The 22,500-nt window shown below is 34.3% G+C and overlaps 3 protein-coding genes across 5 annotated transcripts in view; 2 read left to right on the forward strand and 1 right to left on the reverse strand.

The window, feature by feature from the left end:
• LOC141386270 (uncharacterized) overlaps positions 1-22,500 on the forward strand; it is a 354,962-nt gene that overhangs the window by 138,728 nt on the left and 193,734 nt on the right. The gene's annotated exons all lie outside the window — the stretch shown is intronic.
• sox14 (SRY-box transcription factor 14) lies at positions 1,264-3,206 on the reverse strand. The gene has a single exon (NM_001037680.2). The coding sequence runs from the start codon at positions 2,806-2,808 to the stop codon at positions 2,092-2,094; it is 717 nt and encodes a 238-aa protein (NP_001032769.1). The 5' UTR covers positions 2,809-3,206; the 3' UTR covers positions 1,264-2,091.
• Positions 14,430-21,252, forward strand: LOC141386272 (uncharacterized). Of its 3 annotated transcripts, XR_012407960.1 has the most exons (7): positions 14,430-14,472; positions 14,914-14,965; positions 15,288-15,392; positions 16,038-16,096; positions 16,275-16,315; positions 16,549-16,696; positions 20,355-21,016. XR_012407960.1 is itself a non-coding variant. In XM_073954100.1 (6 exons), the coding sequence occupies exons 2-6, from the start codon at positions 14,950-14,952 to the stop codon at positions 20,432-20,434; spliced, it is 408 nt and encodes a 135-aa protein (XP_073810201.1). In that variant the 5' UTR covers positions 14,430-14,472; positions 14,914-14,949; the 3' UTR covers positions 20,435-21,252. The 3 variants fall into 3 exon arrangements, 1 of the variants encoding a protein (XP_073810201.1); XR_012407959.1 differs by lacking the exon at positions 20,355-21,016 and having other exon boundaries at positions 16,549-18,334; XM_073954100.1 differs by lacking the exon at positions 16,275-16,315 and having other exon boundaries at positions 20,355-21,252.

The raw sequence follows: 22,500 nt of genomic DNA on the forward strand, positions 1-22,500 counted from the left end.
GTTAATATATTAACTATAAATTCTTTTTTGATTCCTATATGTATCATCATCATCATTATTATTATTATTATTATTATTATTATAAAAGCTTAGATTTAAAAAAAAAAAAAAATATATATATATATATATATATATATATATATATATATATATATATATATATATATATTAAGGGAAGTGAACAGGTTTTCGGGAGTCATGATCAACCTTATAAATTACATTTTACATATATACTTAGTAAACTAATATTAAATATGACTAAAAATTCATTTTCTCAAACTTATAGCAGCGTGTTTGTGTCCGCAACGTGTAGGAATGATCTAAGCGGTGGAACAGGTGGAACAACCATAGAGTCCCTGAAGGCTGAAACGTCTGAAACATACACACATCAAAGAGTGTGATCACCATATTTATGGGACACGACACACACCTGAATGCAATGTAGAAAGTTTTAAACTCTGAAAACAACTCACGCGTGTTTACAAAAATACCTCAAAATACACAAGAATTGTAGAGCTGAGAAGAAAGAAAGAAAGAAAGAAAGAGAAAGAAAGAAATAAAGAAAGAAAGAAAGAAAGAAAGAAAGTAATGCAAACTGACAGCGTCAATATCTGCAGTCATTTCCAATGTATCACAGCGCGTTTGTAGGCGCCGCATCGACACACATTTAGAAGCACCTGACGCTTTGTTCGATTGTTTTATACTAAATTGTTTTGTAATACTGGATGACATGGCTCATACGCGCACCACCCCTTCTTCAGTCCAATTTTCATCCTATTGTGGATCTCGGAGTAAATCACAATTCATGTTTGCCCTCAGTTTCCCTAAGCGTCTCTGTACAGTAATTGTTTTGCCATTTAATTTGGACAGAGGGTCCCTAAAGAGCATTCGGGAACGCCACGCGCTGACAGAGTTCATCTCAAATCTATGCCGAAAAGCCAGATGGTTATTAAGACTGCTACGGCCGAAACGCTGGATTATTTAAGCGGTGCTGATTGAGAAGATAATTATTGTAGATATCTAATCAGAGTACGACAAATATCTGTTTTATGCTAAGCAGGCAAGGCCTGTATACTTCTATATGCCCGAGAAAAATTGTAGATTTTAAGGTAGAAATAAAACACGGTATAACTGGATAAATAAAAACTATTAAACGCGTGTTCGGGTTCACCTTATTTCCAACATGCCTCTTGGCACGACCGTACAACAACATAGTAAACAACAATTCAATATTGGTTTAAATAGGCAATATGAGAAAGGTGATGAATTTTTAAGACAGATTGTCTTTATTCAAAATGTCTTTGCTCTGCAAATGAACAAAGAATCGAGGTATCACCCTTTTTTAGATACATTTTCCTTTCCATAAACATGACAGGATTTAAGTTACCATCGCAGATAAAAAATACAACATGAACTGTTTCGCTTCAAACTTTGTAGTTTCTGAAATCAAATGAACGAGTGACTAGCACTGAACCACAGAAAAAGAAATGTCCAAAAAAAAAAGAAAAAAAAAAGATTATAATTATTTTTTTCACTTGAAATTTTAAATAGACTGTCTAATTTTAGGTGACGGTTTTTATAATGATAAACAATATAACCCGTATATTCTATTAAACGCTGAATTCCTCACTTTGAAACCCTAGTTTCATTTGAATTTCAGAGTGCCAAAAATAATGGTAAATACATCAGGCTGTACAAGAAAAATTCTAACCGTTAGTTGTGCAAATCAAAGTCTTTCAAATAATAATAATAATAATATGAGGAGAATAACAATTATATTAACTGTTCAAACAAAATTATCATTATTATAGCATCAAATTGTACATAATAAATAAAATTAAAGGCATCCAAATTCGGTAGCCATAATAATAAACGTTTGAACATTTACATTTCTTACAGTTCTGGGCACCTGCCTTACATCTATTCCAAGATCCATGCTGGGATCCGAGGAACCTCTCGTAGATGGTGAAAAAGTTCGTGTCCACCGGCTTCAGTAGTATAAATGTCTCGATCATTCCTCTCTTCTTATGTACATGCATTGCTGTATTCAAGTTTTCAAAGAGGAGATTGTTTGTTTTGTTTGTGGTGGAGTCACATAGCAGCGGCGTGTGCTGAAGAGTACGGGTCAATCCCACTCTTGGTCATACCTGGGAAGAGTATGTAGGCAACAGGCGGCTGTAAACTCGACGCCGACCATGCGGTGCAGTTACACGGCACCACGTACCCCGGGTTTGTTGGCGACGGGTGGGTGTGAGTGTGCTGGCTGGGGCAACCCAGGCTCCCGAATGCACCGTTCTGGTATCCCAGAGATGATGCGTAAGGTAAAGTGCTGGTGGCCAACGTGTGGGGCATCTCTGTCATCTTCTGAATGGCGCTGGAGCTGAACTGGCTCGGGTCGAGGAAGGAGTAAGGGGCAGATGTAGGTGGCAGGAACGCACGGGCTTTTTCCGAAGAACCTAAGAGTGAGTCCGTGGCTGAGACCGGAAGTCCTTTCAGGTGATCCGTGTCGCCCAGGTAGGGCAGAGGAAACACGTACCTGTCCTTCTTGAGGAGGTTCTTGGGTTTGCGCCTGGGTCTGTATTTGTAGTCTGGGTGTTCTTTCATGTGCTGAGCCCTCAGCCTCTTGGCCTCGTCGATGTACGGTCGCTTCTCGGATTCAGACAGCAGCTTCCACTCGGCGCCGAGTCTTTTGCTTATTTCGGAATTGTGCATTTTGGGATTCTCTTGAGCCATTTTCCTTCTCTGGCCTCTTGACCAGACCATGAAGGCGTTCATGGGTCTCTTGATGTGATCTGCCGGTTTTGACATGTTCACGGCGTCCGTTTAAAATTTCCCTACTAAAATAACAACAAAAAAGTTCTTCAAGCAACGAAGAGATAATGGTATTCACCTGTCCTGCAGACAGACTCGGATCATGCCAGTTCTAGAGAGCCGGAGGAGCAGGAAAGCGGCATCAATGAGAGAGAAGAGATGAAAAAAATCCAGTAATTCTTCCGTGTTTGTCGTTTAGTTGAATTATGACGACTCTTCAAAACGACACTATTCGGCTGAGAGAAGAACAGCCACGCGCGCCACAAAATCCAGCACGGGAAGCGAAGTTTCCGCGATCTGTTTGCTCGCTTTTTTTCTCGGAGGATTCTCGCCCCGCGAAGCACCTGGCTGGGAAATGAGGAGAAGCGCGTGAATGAGAGCCAAAAGCGGTGAAGTTCAAAGGCTGGGCTGGTTCGCTCTGCACGCGATCTGACATAATCGCAGGGCGTTCACGCGCCAACCTGAGCGCCCAATCAGCTCTGAGAAAGCCACATAATACCTACCAAAATATGTATATTACAACACAAACAAAGATCGGGGAGGAAAAGGAGGTGACTCTCTTCCCTCCCCAAATCCATTTAGTTGAAGGTCTACAAACACAGACCTTCAACCTTTTTGTAATAAAACCTGACATCTACCAGCGTCAATCCTTCAGAGACGACAGATGCCTGAAGAAAAGACAAATTCTTATTTTAAACATAGTAAGCACGCTTTTATGTGTACACTTAAAGTTTAGCCTTATTTATGAAAAATATGTTGACGATTAAACTGACGTTTAGCTTACAATACAACAATAACAACAACAACAATACATATTTTATACATTACACATTTAACTACTACTACTACTACTACTATTATTATTATTATTATTATTATTATTATTATTACTTTATAATTACTTCCTTGGAGCTACCCCCTATCCGTTCATTAACAGTTTATTTTGGTAAGAAAACATGACAAAAATGTATCTTATCATTCACTCAATCACTAAAACAACGCACCAGGCTACTGAAATGTCTGAACAAGAGGAAAATAAAAAGACAAACGGTTTTTAAAATCAGTGAAAATAAGCGCGCTGTCTGAGGCAGTGGCCCCCAGGCTAATATTTCCTAAATGAGAACAATTGTCCAAAGCTCTCCTGGGACGGGCTGGGTTGGGGCTTGCACCTGTTTTGCTGCTGTAATCTCACATGTGTAGAACATGCCCATGGACCCTTTGGTAACATACCCACGCAAATTCGGCATTTGAAAAACAATGCCAGTTGCTCATAGGATCATTACATCCCACAAATAATCAAACGCAGATGAAAACCTTGAGCTGTGAGATGTTTTTTTGTTTTCAAATGTTCACGTTCCTAACAAATATTTGCGCGAATTATGGAGGGAATTTTTTTTTATGAAATAGTTAAAATTTCAAGTAATTGCTTTTAAATATTAGACTCGTGGTCACAATAAAGTCACCTGCATTATTTTAAGCTCTGCATTGAAGCTGCGGTTAATTATCCCTGATCTTTCTCGTGATCTCTTTCTCCCTTCCTCCTTTGTATCTGACAAATAAACTTCCGAATTTATTTGTAATTGTCAAAATCGACACAGATGTGTGAACCGAAATATTTCTAATTCAAGGCGATGTTTTGTGTTAAGGTTCGCGCACCAAAAACCTTTAAGATGCAAATTTAAGTGTTTAAAAAGATCAGGGTCCTAATGAGCCCGAGGCAAGAGCTTGATATATGAGAGGCACGGGTGTAATTATTAAGTGAAATGTATAAGATATGTGATATCTCGTGGTGGGGCCTTCAAGCGTGACATGAAGAGAGATCTGTCTGTAATTTTGCTCACGAACATATATTGTTTCTATCCTATTACTACTTATCCTATTATTATATAAATGTAGCGCGCATGTATGTGTTCAAATAAATGTTATTTCATTTAATAAAATGTGGGTTTATTAGTTTAGCATTTTCTTTATTTTCTGCATTATCATACCCCTTTTGAATGGCAAGTATTATTGAATGGATTATACATTTCATATGCAGTATACATAGTTTGTTTTATTTTATTTGCCCAGCCTTTCTTTCCCAAGGTCATTTTATAACTGAATGTTTACACAGATATATTGATTTTCATCTAGGCTATATGATCACAGGCATAAGCAGGAGTTTGAAGCATGCAAAAGTGGTGATTTTGAGTATTCATAATAATTTTGTAATTAAAAGTTTCATGTCTGTTGCTGCATCTTTAATTTTGTAGTAACATTGCAAAACAATTTTTTTTTCTCATCTTATTCCTCGGAACCGTAGTTACACATTTTACATAGGGCACAAAATATACTTTTTATTACAGAATTTAAAAGCAAACTTATTAAAATCGGCATTTATTATTTACCTCAACAACAGTCTCTTTTCATTTCAGAATAAATAAATAAATAAATAAATAAACTTTTTTTAATATTGTATTTTTATTTGTTTTTATTTTTTTCAATAAAGCAAAGCCCATGTGTGTGTCAATCCTCAATGAGGCGCTGATGGTAAAGGCGTCTGGAGAGCATGAAGTGTGTTTCTTAGTGGTGTCGGCTTGATATCCATCAAGCTTTACCGTTCCACCGCCTCTCAGCCTCCCTCTCCATTTCAGAGCACAGCCGAGAGCAGTGCAGCTTGAAATCCGGAGAACACCAGCCTGATAGAAGCAGAAATTACAACGGGAATTAACAGAAATTATTGGGGCACACAGCATTTGACATAGAGATGATGTACTCAAAGCTAAATGAAGTCCCAGCTAACAGGGAACGTTCCCAGAACATTCACTAACGTTCTCTAAAAGTTGTGGAAATGTTAGCACAAAACGTTATCAATAGAACGTTTTTAGAAGAGTCTCTTAACGTTGTTAACGTTCTTGTAACGTTGTTAAAAAAAACGTTCTTAGAACAAAGTTCTCGAAACGTCTTCAGAACGTTAATTGAAATTCATAAACGTTGTCATGATGTTAATGAAAAACGTTCTTTGAATAAAGTTCTTCGAACGTCTTCAGAACGTCATTTGTACTTCATAAACGTTGTCATAATGTTGATAAAAAACGTTCTTAAAACAAAATTCTTGAAACGTCTTCAGAACGTTATTTGTAATTCATGAACGTTGTCATAATGTTGATGAAAAACGTTCTTATATCAAAGTTCTTGGAACGTCTTCAGAACGTTATTTGTAATTCATGAACGTTGTCATAATGTTGATGAAAAACGTTCTTATATCAAAGTTCTTGGAACGTCTTCAGAACGTTATTTGTAATTCATCAACGTTGTCATAATGTTGATGAAAAACGTTCTTATATCAAAGTTCTCGAAACGTCTTCAGAACGTTATTTGTAATTCATAAATGTTGTCATTATGTTGATGGAAAACGTTCCTAAAACAAAGTTCTTGAAACATCTTCAGAACGTTAATTGTAATTCATAAACGTTGTCATAATGTTGATGAAAAACGTTCCTAAAACAAAGTTCTCGAAACGTCTTCAGAACGTTAATTGTAATTCATAAACGTTGTCATGATGTTGATGTAAAACGTTCTTTGAACAAAGTTCTTGAAACGTCTTCAGAACGTTATTTGTACTCCATAAACGTTGTCATAATGTTAATAAAAAACGTTTTTAGAACAAAGTTTTCGGAACATCTTCAGAACGTTATTTGTACTTCATAAACGTTGTTATAATGTTGAAAGAAAACGTTTAAAGAACAAAGTTCTTGAAACGTCTTCAGAACGTTATTTGTTCTTGATGAATGTTGCCACAATGTTGATAAAAAACGTTCTTAAAACAAAGTTCTTGAAACGTCTTCAGAACGTTAATTGTAATTCATAAACGTTGTCATGATGTTGATGAAAAACGTTCTTTGAATAAAGTTCTTGGAACGTCTTCAGAACGTTATTTGTACTTTATGAACGTTGTCATAATGTTGATGAAAAACGTTTGCTTATATCAAAGTTCTTGGAACATCTTCAGAACGTTATTTGTACTTCATAAACGTTGTCATAATGTTGAAAGAAAACGTTTAAAGAACAAAGTTCTTGAAACGTCTTCAGAACGTTATTTGTACTTGATGAATGCTCTCATAAGGTTGATGGAAAACGTTCTTAGAACAAAGTTCTTGAAAGTCTTCAGAACATTATTTGTTCTTGATGAATGTTGCTACAATGTTGATAAAAAACGTTCTTAAAACAAAATTCTTGAAACGTCTTCAGAACGTTATTTGTAATTCATGAACGTTGTCATAATGTTGATGAAAAACGTTCTTATATCAAAGTTCTTGGAACGTCTTCAGAACGTTATTTGTAATTCATAAATGTTGTCATTATGTTGATGGAAAACGTTCCTAAAACAAAGTTCTTGAAACATCTTCAGAACGTTAATTGTAATTCATAAACGTTGTCATAATGTTGATGGAAAACGTTCCTAAAACAAAGTTCTCGAAACGTCTTCAGAACGTTAATTGTAATTCATAAACGTTGTCATGATGTTGATGAAAAACGTTCTTTGAATAAAGTTCTTGGAACGTCTTCAGAACGTTATTTGTACTTTATGAACGTTGTCATAATGTTGATGAAAAACGTTCTTATATCAAAGTTCTTGGAACATCTTCAGAACGTTATTTGTACTTCATAAACGTTGTCATAATGTTGAAAGAAAACGTTTAAAGAACAAAGTTCTTGAAACGTCTTCAGAACGTTATTTGTACTTGATGAATGCTCTCATAAGGTTGATGGAAAACGTTCTTAGAACAAAGTTCTTGAAACGTCTTCAGAACATTATTTGTTCTTGATGAATGTTGCCACAATGTTGATAAAAAACGTTCTTAAAACAAAGTTCTTGAAACGTCTTCAGAACGTTAATTGTAATTCATAAACGTTGCCATGATGTTGATGAAAAACGTTCTTTGAATAAAGTTCTTGGAACGTCTTCAGAACGTTATTTGTACTTCATGAACGTTGTCATAATGTTGATGAAAAATGTTCTTATATTAAAGTTCTTGGAACATCTTCAGAACGTTATTTGTACTTCATAAACGTTGTCATAATGTTGAAAGAAAACGTTTAAAGAACAAAGTTCTTGAAACGTCTTCAGAACGTTATTTGTACTTGATGAATGCTCTCATAAGGTTGATGAAAAACGTTCTTAGAACAAAGTTCTTGAAACGTCTTCAGAACGTTATTTGTTCTTGATGAATGTTGCTACAATGTTGATAAAAAACGTTCTTAAAACAAAATTCTTGAAACGTCTTCAGAACGTTATTTGTAATTCATGAACGTTGTCATAATGTTGATGAAAAACGTTCTTATATCAAAGTTCTTGGAACGTCTTCAGAACGTTTTTTGTAATTCATGAACGTTGTCATAATGTTGATGAAAAACGTTCTTATATCAAAGTTCTTGGAACGTCTTCAGAACGTTATTTGTAATTCATGAACGTTGTCATGTTGATGAAAAACGTTCTTATATCAAAGGTCTTGGAACGTCTTCAGAACGTTAATTGTAATTCATAAACGTTGTCATAATGTTAATAAAAAACGTTTTTAGAACAAAGTTTTCGGAACATCTTAAGAACGTTATTTGTACTTCATAAACGTTGTTATAATGTTGAAAGAAAACGTTTAAAGAACAAAGTTCTTGAAACGTCTTCAGAACGTTATTTGTTCTTGATGAATGTTGCCACAATGTTGATAAAAAACGTTCTTAAAACAAAGTTCTTGAAACGTCTTCAGAACGTTATTTGTACTTTATGAACGTTGTCATAATGTTGATGAAAAACGTTCTTATATCAAAGTTCTTGGAACATCTTCAGAACGTTATTTGTACTTCATAAACGTTGTCATAATGTTGAAAGAAAACGTTTAAAGAACAAAGTTCTTGAAACGTCTTCAGAACGTTATTTGTACTTGATGAATGCTCTCATAAGGTTGATGGAAAACGTTCTTAGAACAAAGTTCTCGAAACGTCTTCAGAACGTTAATTGTAATTCATAAACGTTGTCATGATGTTGATGGAAAACGTTCTTTGAACAAAGTTCTTGAAACGTCTTCAGAACGTTATTTGTACTCCATAAACGTTGTCATAATGTTAACAGAAAACGTTTTTAAAACAAAGTTCTTGAAACGTCTTTACAACGTTATTTGTACTTGATGAACGCTCTCATAAGGTTGATGGAAAACGTTCTTAGAACAAAGTTCTTTGAACGTCTTCAGAACGTTTTTTGTAATTCATAAACGTTGTTATAATGTTGTTGAAAAACGTTCTTTGAATAAAGTTCTTGGAACATCTTCAAAACGTTATTTGTACTTCATAAACGTTGTCATAATGTTGATAGAAAACGTTTTTAGAACAAAGTTCTTGAATCATCTTCTGAACGTTATTTGTACTTCCTGAACGTTCCCACAATGTTGATAAAAAACGTTCTTAGATTAAAGTTTTTTTAACATCTTCAGAACGTTATTTTTACTTCATTAAACATTGTCATAATGTTGAATGAAAACGTACTTAGAATAGAGTTCTTGGAACGTCTTCAGAACGTTATTTGTACTTCATAAACGTTGTCATAATGTTGATAGAAAATGTTTTTAGATCAAAATTCTTGAAATGCTTCAGAACGTTATTTGTACTTGATGAACATTTCATAATGTTGATGAAAAACGTTCTCAGGACAAAGTTTTCGTAACGTCTTCAGAACGTTATTTGTACTTGATGAACGTTTTTATAAGGTTGATGGAAAACGTTCTTAGAACAAAGTTCTCGAAACGTCTTCAGTATGTTATTTGTACTTCATGAACGTTGTCATATTGTTGATAAAATAACGTTCTTAGAACAAAGTTTTTTGAGCGTCTTCAGAACGTTATTTTTACTTCATGATCGTTCCCTCAATGTTGATAAGAACATTCTAAGAACAAAGTTCTTAGAACATCTTCAGAACGTTATTTGTACTTCATAAACGTTGTCATAATGTTGATGGAAAGCGTTTTTAGAACGTTATTTGTACTTAATGAACGTTTTTACAAGGTTGATGGAAAACGTTTTTAGAACAAAGTTCTCGAAACGTCTTCAGAATGTTATTTGTACTTCATGAACGTTGTCATATTGTTGATAAAATAACGTTCTTAGAACAAAGTTCTTGGAACATCTTCAGAACGTTATTTGTACTTGATGAATGTTGCCACAATGTTGATAAAAAAGTTTTAGAACAAAGTTCTTGAAATGTCTTCAGAACGTTATTTGTACTTGATGAATGTTGTCACAATTTTGATAAAAAAACGCTCTAAGAACAAAGTTTTTGGAACATCTTCAGAACGTTATTTGTACTTCATAAACGTTGTCTTAATGTTGATGGAAAACGTTCTTAGAACAAAGTTCTTGAAACAACTCCAGAACGTTATTAGTGCTTCATTATCGTTCCCTCAATGTTGATGAAAACGTTCTAAGAACTAAGTTCTTGGAACATCTTCAGAACGTTATTTGTACTTGATGAATGTTGTCACAATGTTGATAAAAAGTTCTTAGAACAAAGTTCTTGAAATGTCTTCAGAACGTTATTTGTACTTGATAAACATTGTCATAATGTTGATGGAAAACAATCTTAGAACGAAGTTCTTGGAACGTCTTCAGAATGTTATTTGTACTTGATGAATTTTGTCACAATGTTGATAAAAAAACGTTCTAAGAACAAGGTTCTTGAAACGTGTTCAGGACGTTATTTATACTTAATGACCCACATAGCAAAATTTCTCTGGCCCAGCTCTGGCCCACACAATCAGGTTTTGCTTGGCCCACATGCCGCAGTGAATTACGGTACATAACTGGACCAAATCTGGCTTCCAGACAAGGGCCAAACACAGACCATATCTTGGCCAAGTCTCAGCCAAGTTAATAACTTATAACTGGGCCTGAACTGGGCCAGTTAGGTTGGTGTGTGACGATTACAATGAAATTGATAAACCCATGGAGTGATGCGCTTTAGACACACTATGGGCACGCTTTTTCTCAAAGTGACCTGATTGGTAGAATTTTTTTTCTTTACTCAAAAATGATTTTAGTGTATTTTAAATGTGGATCAAGACTGGCCAAACTCACATGGCCCACTTATCAAATTTTTAAATCTGGGCCAAATACTACGTTTTTCATCTGGCCCAAATCTTGTGTGCCGCCTTAAAAACGGTGCCACCTCTGCCAAACCCGGGCCATGTTTGGCCCACAGGCTGTATGCCAGTGCCGGATGAATGCCTGCTGTGCCAGCTTTTTGCCAAATCTGGGCCAGAATTCTTTGCTACTAGGGGAACGTTCTCATAATGTTGATGGAAAACGTTCTTAGAACAAAGTTCTTGAAACGACTCCAGAACGTTATTAGTGCTTGATGAACGTTATCACAATGTTGAAAAAAAAAACGTTCTCAGCACAAAGTTTTTGGAACGTCTTCAAAACATTATTTGTACTTGATGAACGTTGTCACAATGTTGATAAAAAACGTTCTTGGCACAAAGTTCTTGAAATTTCCTCAGGACGTTATTCGTACTTGAAAGTTGTCAGAATGTTCATAAACTTTTTTAGAACAAAGTTCATGGAGGATGTCTTCAGGGCGTTATTTGTGCTTGAACTTAATCATGGGGTGCGACGTGGTGGCGCAGTAGGAATTGCTGTCGTCTCACAGCAAGAAGGTTGCTGGTTCGAGCCTCGACTAGGTCAGTTGGTGTTTCTGTGTGCAGTTTGCTTGTTCTCCCAGCATTCGTGTGGGTTTCCTCCAGGTGCTCCAGTTTCCCCCACAGTTCAAACACATGCGCTATAGGGGAATTGATGCACTAAATTGACCATAGTGTATGAGTGTAAATGAGTGTGTATGGATGTTTCCCAGAGATGGGTTGCAGCTGGAAGGGCATCCGCTGCGTAAAACATGTGCTGGATAAGTTGGCAGTTCATTCCGCTGTTGAGACCCCGCATCAATAAAGGGACTAAGCTGAAAAGAAAATGAATGAATGAACTTTGTCATAATGTTGATGGAAGATAATCTTAGAACAAAGTTCTTGGAACTTCTTCATGAAGTTATTTGTTCACAGGGATGGGCATAAAATTGTGTATCGAAATACTTCAGTGTCTTGTATTTTTGTCATTTCAAAATACCGTAAAATACTTTGCAAGATGTTTACAGTACATGATTACATTTTAAAAAGGAGGCCTCTGATCACTTGCCTATAAGCTTGAAATCAGAAGAATCACCTTCTAAATCACCTTCTATTTTTAGATGGTGGTCAATGATTCAAGTATGAATGGAAATTATGCTTAAAGAAAGTAACAGACAAATGGCAAGGGTATATTCAGGAGCAAGTCAGCACACATTGAAAATAGCAGGTGAGCAATGCTAAGACCAGAGATAATGGCTGTATAGTGTACAATTCAGCATCTTTGCTTAAGAAATTAGATGGAATAATAAATATCTTAAAAACAGGATTTGGAGCTTCAGAACATCAATCAGTCAATATCTGACATTGTGCTTTATATTCATACGCTATACACATTTTATGTGCTGTGCATACAGGTCAGTTTAGCACCATGATCTGTTCACACTGGAAATCTGATACTGGGCACATTTATAAAAAACAATGTGGACAGTTATGCAAAAAATCAGATCTGAAAAAAATCTGCATTCAGCACTCCTTGCTGTGTGAACCTGAGCCTGAGACAGTTCTAGTTAAAGAAGATCTGAATAAAAAATCTTTGGAGAATGAGTATACTGTACACATGATAGATAGATTGCTGATGTACAGCAGATGGCAAATAAATAAGACAAACAACATTAAAATAAGTCCTACACTGACGATACAATGTTTCAAATGACATTTCACCTACAGGTGCACTGTCTGGTTAATGAAGATAAAATCATTGGCCGTAGTGTGTGTGTAAATGCAAGAGTGTATGAGTGTTTCCCAGTGTAAGGTTGTGGCTGGAAGGGCATCCTCTGCATAAAACATATACATTCCGCTGTACGTGGCGATCCCTGATTAATGAAGGGACTAAGTTAAAAAAAGAAAATTAATGAATGATCATCTTCAAAACAGGACTTTCTGTATGAAAAGTCTTGCAAAATGTATACTGAACTCAAAGAGAAACACAGTTACTTTTAGGTTACAAGTCCAGCTCACTAACCATAAGGCCACAACTTCCCCTATAGGTGGACGAAGTGGCAGAGAAAATTTGTTGTTATCAAACAGTTTAATGGTGAAGGGATTGATCCAATAGGCTTATTAATAAAAGGTTTGCAAAGAAAGTTCCTGCTACCTTTAAAAAAGTATTTTGTTATATTAAAAAAAAATATATATATATGAGACAATCTACCAGAAACATTTTCACTAATAAAAAATGTGACAGGGCCTGACCTTTAAGCTTGTTGTCTTCAAAAAATCACACAAAAGCAAGCATAAAATCATACAATTCAATGATAGAATGCGTCCTTGATCACTGTCAGCTTCTCTTCCGTCAAATTATGTCACTTCAAAGTTAAAGGTGTATTGCATGCATTTTATGATAAATTTAATGCAAATGTGACAGGACTGACAGAAACATGGGAACAATTATAAATTATTTGTATAATATATTTGTAATATTTATTTGTAGAATTTATTTATAGTTTCGTGTTTTTTTAATCAACTGATGTGAATGAGAGCAACTTAAACTGGCTATTTGCTTTAAATAAGTTTTTAGCAAAACATAATTATTAAAGCTGTAGATTCAATTGGGCTGAGGACAAGGACTACAGGGTTTGTACATTTGTAAAGTGTTTTAATAAAGAAAAAAAATCTGAGAACCAAATGACTGACATATTCCTTTACAGAACAACTCACAGAAATCAACCATCAGGCCATTTTAAAAATATTTCTGATGAAATACTTATTCACTTTATTTAGAGGCGTCGGGGTGGGGCAGTATGCTGTCGCCTCACAGCAAGAAGGTGATGGTTCAAGCCTCGACTGGGTCATTTGGCATTTATGTGTGGAGTTTGCATGTTCTCCCTGTGTTGGTGTATTCTGGATAATGTGGCGGTTCATTCCGCTGTGGCGACTCCAGATTAATAAAGGGACTAAGCCGAAAAGAAAATGAATGAATGAATTCACTGTATTTATGTTTTTATTTCAGTAACATATAATGTAAATTTCAGCTAGAATGTCCCATAAAGTATTTTATTTTGAAACACATAAAATTTATGTATTTGATACTTTATTTATTTTAAAATATATTTCAATGTACTTTTGCTCATCTCTGTTGTACTTGAAAGTTCTTATAATGTGGATAAATAATGTTCTTACAACAAGTCCTACCAACATTTTCAAAATTATTTGAAAGAAGATCAATACAGATTTTAAATGGCATGAAAATTAGTAATTTATTATTTATTTTTTTTAGAAAAAAACAAATTAAGTTTAATGTTTATTTTTGACTGTAACTACATATCTGTCAGTCACCAATCGAATTGCCCCGTTAAACTAGTGTTTAGTTCTGGCAAGCTCTTTGGTTCTGGTTTAGTTTTGGTGGTTACCATAGTACCGTTGGAGGACTGGGCGCGCGCAGTCGCGCACGCAGCCGCGCAACCTGCCTCATTTAAAGTTTGAATCGTAACGGACACCAGTGCAACGGAATTCAGAGGTAAGAACATTTTTCGATGCTTTATATGTTTTATTTATTCTGCTTATTTAGTTTTACTCACAAATAATGTGAAACGTGAATTCTAAGGTGTGTTTCGAATCTTGAAGCATTTAATACTTTCCAGCTTGTTTTTTTTTTCGTCTTGTTTGCGCGCGCTCCTGTGACGCACATCAGCTTGAGATACATGTTTAAGGACACGATGTAACTTACATGTTTAACGTTAACGTTAGTCTAATTTAGTGCTTTTAACGGTTTTAATTGGCATCTACATTTATGGCTTGGAAGTAGCCTAAAAATCTGGCTTCACATCGCGGCTAACTATGAGAAACACGTTTGAAAGTTTACGTTACTGAGAAATGTTATAAACAATCTTTTTCATAGCCAATAAATAAAGTGAACTGCGGTCGTTTCACTGTTATTTGTGTTTCTTTTTACTTTTAGAGATGTACTCCAGGGACGTGCTAATGTACAGGTGAAATGGCTAAGCCCATATGTAAGTTTGCCAAGTTAACATAACGTTTGTTACCTTTAATTATCTGTTAAAAAATTCTCAATGTTTTAACGTTAGTTGGTAACGTAATACTCTCTTTCTAATAGCCTGTGTGCAAAAACCATCTTTGTTTAGTAATTGATATGCTATGTTGTGTGATATTATATTATTATTGATAATTTGTTTTGATGTTATGCTACACTGTATGTAACAATATTATAGTAACGTTACATGTATGGATTAAGTTAAAATGAATGTTGGAAATACACTGTATAATAGCAGATACCAGGTGTAATGGCTTTTAAATTTCTGTATTATTTGGTAGCTCGAGTTGAGGGCATCAAGAACATACCGAGGGCCCAAACCAGTGTCCGATTGGACTTACAAGAATGCTGTTGTAGTTGCCTGACTACTACTGTGTTCTCTAAAGGTATGGAGCAAAACAGCACTTGTTACAAGGAAATTTGTGTTCATAAAGAATAGTGATATACTGTACCAGGTCCAGTACATATGATGTTAAACTTTTTTATAAATTTTTTAAATTATTTTTTTAGGTCTTCCCTTCTCTATCTAAAGCAAATATGGCATTAAAACAAACAAATAAATTAACATGCTATGTTAAAAATCTAAATATTAAAAACTTTTGAGGATTTAAGATGCTGGTGACAATTGAAATGCATCATCTCCATCTTGTGAAAAGGTCTATATAATTGATATCTGCAAGACTGTTAAAGTTACTCGTGTTTTCAAAACTTAATGGGATAGTTCACCCAAAAATGAAAATTTACTCACTATTTACTATTCTACGTGGTTGCTAAAGACTTTCTGACGATGTTACACCTATTTTTTCACTTAGTCTCTTACAGTTAATATATTTTCTTCTTAACCTTTTTTTGTTTGCTTGTTGCAAATTCATCTTAATAAATTTCATGTATAACTAGGAATTAGCCTAAAAAAATCTGGCTACACATTGCAAAACAAAAAAATAATGTTATATTTGGCTGAGCAATGTTATAACCATTATCTTTGTTTTAAACATTATCTTTGTTGTTGTTGTTAACTTTTACTTTTAAAGATGTACTCCTAACCAGAGGTGCACTACGCAGCATTGAATGGAAAAAGCTTTGCCCATGTGTAAGTTTGCTAAGTTACTTTTTTTGTCAAGATTCTTTTTGCTTTGGTTGGTAATGTTCTGTTTATAATTGCCAGTGTTCACAAACCAGTTTTTGTCCTTGTTTGTTTATTGACAATTATACTATGTTCTGGTATGTTCTTTGTTTTCCTCCATGTCTTCATTCCTCTCGGATTACAGCAGTTTACTCATAGCAGTACCTAATTGGGTGTGGTTTGTATGTGCGTGCAATTAAAAATAGATATTTTTTGCTTCATTAATCTTGTTAAAATGAAATGTAAATGAAACCCTAACAAGATCAATGAATTGGGAATATTTAGATTTCAAAATTATTCAAATAGATTAAATGTGACAATATTATCAGAAAAATATGGCTTGAGTTAAAAATAAATGTTTGAATTTAACTTTGCATATAGCAGATACCAGGTGTAATTGGTAATTTCATTTATTGCAGGTTTTCTGGAAGCTTGAGTTGAGGGCATCAAGAACATACCGATGGTCCAAATCAGTGTCAGCCTGGACAGACATCCATTGCAGTTCTTCTACACCACACCAATCTCTACTTTTGTATGGCTGCCTGACTACTATGCTGTTCCTTGAAGGTATTACTGGAGCAAAACAACAACAGTGAAATTTGTGGTTATAAAGCATTGTGATGTATGTGTTACAGGTCCAGTACATTTGTCAAAGTTTAAGTCAAAAAAGAAAAAAAGTTATTTTTAGGATTTGCAAAAGTGTTTTTGTTTTCCCTTCTCTCTCCAAACGAAATATTGGTTTGTGCTCGTTTTAGTTGTTTTGATGGGATATTTGTCTCATTTGCCATGAAGGTATAGCTCCCTCTTTCTCCATATACAGCAATGGTCCCAAGATCTTCAAAGTCTAACTAAAAACTTTGTCAAAACATTGCATTTATCTTCAGTAGTTCAACTGTAATCATACAAAGCTCAAAGAACACATTTGTGCATCAAAAATACCGTAAAAGCAACTTGTTTGCCTCTGACACAACAGGTTAGGGTGTGCGCTTGCTACTCGTAGTAAACACAAACCCTGATCTGATGCAAGAGAGATGTAGGCAAACAAATTAGTATTTACCGTTTTGTTTTCCCTCACTAAAGTGTTGTTAGAGCTTGGTATGCTCACAGTTGAACCACTAAAGTCACAAAATTTTTTGTGCCTTATCTGGGCCTTGACTTAGGGGTGTGAAGGTAACCGCATAACCGCCATAATGAGAAGTCAACCACTATAATGTGATTATTACCATCATCACAGCCCTGTGATAATGTGATGTGATGAAACTTTCAGGAGTGTATAGAAAAACAGAATACATTAAATAAATAGAATAAAAGGCCTGCCCTAAATATTTTTTACTTAAATTAAAAATTTAGATTACAAAACAAAAACTGACTGAAACCTTTTTAATAACCGACATAGGCAATTTTTTTGTACTTAGTTTTTTTCCTCGTAAAATAAATATAGCAGGCCTAACTCAAATCAATTGCTCCATGGAAAATAAGCGTTTGTAATGCTCCGTCATAATGCTTATATCACCGACCTCTATCAACATTTTTAATACAAGTTATTTTGAAGGTTATGACTAAAGAATCTGATTTTACCTCAGTGCTGCACTTTAATTTTCTCCGTCTCACTCGTGGTGAGTTCAGGTGACGTGAGTTCAGTGTTTTGAATTAGATAAATTTTCCTTAGTTTAGTCTGGTGTCAAACTGGCACAGAAATATCACAATATCAATATAGGCTCTGTTAAAAGGCTGGTCAATTGTAGGTCTTTTTAAAAAAATTTTTTACAGAAGCTATAAACAGACGCTCATGCAGTACCTGCGGTGATGAGGGACAACAAATTGCATATATGTTGACTTATTTAATGTAGGCTATAGCATATGATAATTTTGTATAAATAAGTTTATACAAAATGTAGCCATTATATATCACAGAGGTTTGTGATGCAACAGTTACAGTGGAGCATTAATTAAATCCTTATTTTCCTAGGAGCGAAACAAACACTGCACAGTTGTGTATTTTTGTCGGGAAAAACATTTTTGGAACAATTTTTGTTTGGTACTATTTAATTTTTATGTAATTTTAATGTATTTTTTTGTTGGTCAGTTATCTACAAAATAAACAATATGAACGAATAACATTTGAAGTGAAGTGAAGTGTGCTGGGTCTGCTATTTTTCCGCAGCACAACAAAAACTGGTTTGCTAAGTACAATTACAATATGATAAAATAAAAAATAAAATAAAGTGAAATATTCCGTTTTGAATAATACATTTTTGTTAACTTTTTAAAAAAATGTTGTTAATTGTCTATAATTTCACTGTTTATAACAAAATCATCCATTGATCCGGTATTCAATATCAAGAAAGTGACTCTATAAGGTAAAGTAAATGCACACTTGATTATTATTACTTTAATGTACAAAGTCTTGGATGCGTGTCTTACAGCACAAAGCATAACATCCTTTAAAGGGGAAATGAAGCACTCAGTCAAGTTAAAATTATTTTGTATGTTGGATTCCACTTTAATGGAAATATAACTAACAAACTCAATAAATGTAACCATTTAGCAGAAAACAGCATGTTTTACTATAGATTTTAGACCTAGGAAGCCGCCATTTTGGAATGTCGCTGTGTCTGACATCACAGGGTTGCCTCTGTATTTGCACCAGCTCCACATCTACAACATTATGCATTGGGTTAAATTAGGCTGTCCAGCCTCCGTGTTCAGTCCTTTACTTCCACTGTATCTGTTCAGCTGAGTTAACAGAACCATCCTCATGACGTCAGACACAGCGATATTCCAAGATGGCGGCGCCCTAGGTCTCAATTCTATAGTAAAACATGCCATTTTCTGCTAAATGGTTACATTAATAGAGTTTGTTTAATATATTTTCTTTAAAGTGGAAATCAAATTACAAAATGTAAACTTGACTGAGTGCTTCATTTCCCCTTTAAATGTCCATGCTTAATTGGTCATTGATAAGGTCTATCGATTAAAAGGGTTGCGGACAAATGTTAACACCTATATATAGGCCTATGTAGGTAGAGCTGCATGATTCTGGCTAAAATGAAAATCATGATTTTTTGCTTAAAATAAAGATCAAGATTTTCTCATGATTCTATAGATGTCAAATAAAGATTAGTATGAGTGGGCTATTATTATTGTTATTCCTCAAACATATGGTATAAAGACAATAATAATATGTGTAGGTCTACTGTTGGTTTTGAATAAATTTTAAATAGACTTTGAAAGGTGGACTTGAATAGACTTTACATTTGTCCTGGTCATTAATGCACAGTAAAATGATGACATCAGAATAGAACTATTCATAATTCTGATGTTGAAGACTTGTGCGGCCGCCTTTGCTTCTCTAATTGTAGAAATTGTAGAATTGTAGAAATGTTGTATTATGATCATCTAGGGCAGTGGTCACCAAACTTGTTCCTGGAGGGCCGGTGTCCTGCAGATTTTAGCTCCAACCCTAATCAAACACACCTGAACAAGCTAATCAAGTTCTTGCTAGGTATACTTGAAAAAATCCAGGCAGGTGTGTTGAGGCAAGTTGGAGCTAAACCCTGCAGGGACATCGGCCCTCCAGGACCAGGATTGGTGACCCCTGATCTAGGGGGTCGAATCAAGATCGCAATCTTTTTTTGATTAATTGTGCAGCTCTATATGTAATGTTATCCGACATACTGCTTGATTTCTTGCTTTATCACCACTGTAACAAAAAATCTGTTACTGTCACAGCCCTACTTTGACTGTCTCAAGACCATAGCTGTCTCTGGAGGATGAGGAGCTCTCATATTTCATCCTAGTTTGTGTTCTGAAGATGAACAGGTCTCTGGGAATTGTAATGATACAAGAGAGTAACAACAAAATTCATGTTTCTGGGTGAATTGACACTTAATGTGAAAAATATTTTAAGACCACAGTGTAATTGCAAAATTTAAAGACTAGGTGATAATAGTCTTGCATCCACTATTATGGACCATCATGGTAGGACCCCTGGCAATAACAGCATCAACTTAAACATGCAATTTTAATTATACTAATAATACTTAATAACAAACTGCTATTACTGTTATAACATGATTTAAGTTATATGCTATAATAATAGTCAAATAGGCCTAAACATGTCAAGGTATAACATGTGTTTGTGAGAGAGAATCAAATCATACATTCTGCTCTTAATATTTTCTTTATGATTTACTGAAATATTGTCTACGTTTCATTGTCACAGGTGCTCAGTTTTGCTCCAGTAATGCTAAGCACAACAGATGCATCAATCAGCCGATGGGTATAAAGCACAAGTTAACGTGATCCCAGTTGACACGAGTCCATAATCATAATAAAAAATTATTGTACTGTATCAACTGTTTGTTGATGAGGGATTACTATCTCAGCTTTTTTAGGGTGATTCAGGTGACATATTTAATCAAATTAGATGGGTTGGTCAGTGAAGTTAACTTCACGTAGGCTGTAACAGCTTTGTATAGTCAAAAGTTAACACAAGTCCACAATCACAACAAATAAAATACATTGATTTTTACAGATTCAAATACAAAGAATGTTCAAGCAATTTTTGCATTTGATTGGCTCACCTTGATAATCTAGTATTGGCTCTGGCAATACCTTTCTCTATGATACTGCTGTTAACTTTGAAGTCAATTGTTTTTATATTTTCTGGTTTATTGTCTTTTGTTTTAATTTTTTGTTGTTGTGTATAGTTTTCTGTAATTTCATTGTGAATTCTATTTCCACTTATTTGATGTAAATAGAATTGCTTAATGTTCTATTGTAATTAACATTAATTGTAATGAAAATTAAAGTGCAAATGTACTGTAAATCATAAATGTATCTAGTATTTTAAAATAATTAAATAAAGTGATTATATTTGGCCTTAAATACAGAACTATCAATTTCTCCAAAAATGTGACCTTAATGCTTAATTTAAATGCCAGATTTAAAAAGAATGGTTCAAAGATTTGGTACAAGATTTGATCAACCAAAATGCCACAAAATAACAACAGTAAGAACCAACATTATTAATTCTTATGGGTTAAGTTAGAGTTTACATCATTTTTGTAATTTATATTATTGTTACCTGTTATTAGAATGGTTGAAGAGTTCAGAGAATCTCAGAAAAAAATGTTCTGACCTTAAATTAACTTTTAAAGAATGTGGCCATTTTAACGTTCTTAGAATGATATATTTTAACTGAATTGTAGGTTTTTACAACGTTGTAAGAATGTTATGCTAACCATAAAAACGTTCTAGCAACGTTAAGCAAACTGGACATTTCAACGTTCTCTGAACATTTAAAAAAGACATTCTTAAAAAGTTAAATTTTGGTTGAAATTTAGATTATTTAGAGCCCTGTAAGAATGTTATTCAAACCATAAAAAACATTCTTACAATGTTAAGTAAACTGGGTATTTCAAAGTTATTGTAACATTAAAAAACTAAATTTAGAACGTTGTAATTTGGCGAAAATTTAGGTTTTGAGAACGTTATTCTAACCATAGAAAAACGTTTTAGCAATGTCAAGCAAACTAGACATTTCAACATTCTTGGAACGTTCCAATAATTGGTGGAAATTTAGGTTTTGAAAACGTAAGAACATTATGCTATTAATAAAAAACTTTTTAGCAACGTCAGGCAAACTGGACATTTCAACGTTCTTGGAACGTTCCAAATAAACGTTCTTAGAACATTATTTTTGGGTAGAATTTTAGTTTGGAAAATGTTGCAAAAATGTTATCCTAACCATAAAAAAAAAACGTTCTAGCAACATTAAGCAAACTGGACATTTCAACGTTCTTGTAACATTCCAAGTAAACGTTCTGAGAACGTTATATTTTGGTGGAAATTTAGGTTTTAAGAACGTTGTAACATTGTTATCTTAACCATCAAAAAATGTTCTAGCAACATTAAGCAAACTGGACATTTCAACGTTCTTGTAACATTCCAAGTAAACATTCTGAGAACGTTATATTTTGGTGGAAATTTAAGTTTTAAGAACGTTGTAACATTGTTATCCTAACCATCCAAAAACGTTCTAGCAACATTAAGAAAACTGGACATTTCAACGTTCTAAAAACATTCCAAATAAACGTTCTTAGAACATTATATTTTGGTGTAAATTTAGGTTTTTAAGAACGTTATAACAACATTATCCCAACCATAAAAAACATTCTAGCAACATTAAGCAAACTGGACATTTCAACGTTCTAGAAACGTTTTAAGTAAACGTTCTTAGAACGTTATATTTTGGTAGAAATTTAGGTTTTAAGAACGTTTTAACAATGTTGTACAAACCATAAAAAACGTTCTAGCAACATTAAGCAAACTGGACATTTCAACGTTCTTGGAACATTCCAAATTAA

Source organism: Danio rerio, chromosome 6, assembly GCF_049306965.1.
Source record: "Danio rerio strain Tuebingen ecotype United States chromosome 6, GRCz12tu, whole genome shotgun sequence".
NCBI lineage: Eukaryota > Metazoa > Chordata > Actinopteri > Cypriniformes > Danionidae > Danio > Danio rerio.

Coding starts and splice junctions, on each gene's coding strand:
- sox14 (NM_001037680.2), bottom strand. CDS start 2,808: ATGTCAAAACCGGCAGATCACATCAAGAGACCCATGAACGCCTTCATG.
- LOC141386272 (XM_073954100.1), top strand. Junction 15,393..16,037: donor TACTACTGTGTTCTCTAAAG/GTATGGAGCAAA, acceptor TTACTTTTAAAG/ATGTACTCCTAACCAGAGGT. Junction 16,097..16,548: donor GGAAAAAGCTTTGCCCATGT/GTAAGTTTGCTA, acceptor CATTTATTGCAG/GTTTTCTGGAAGCTTGAGTT.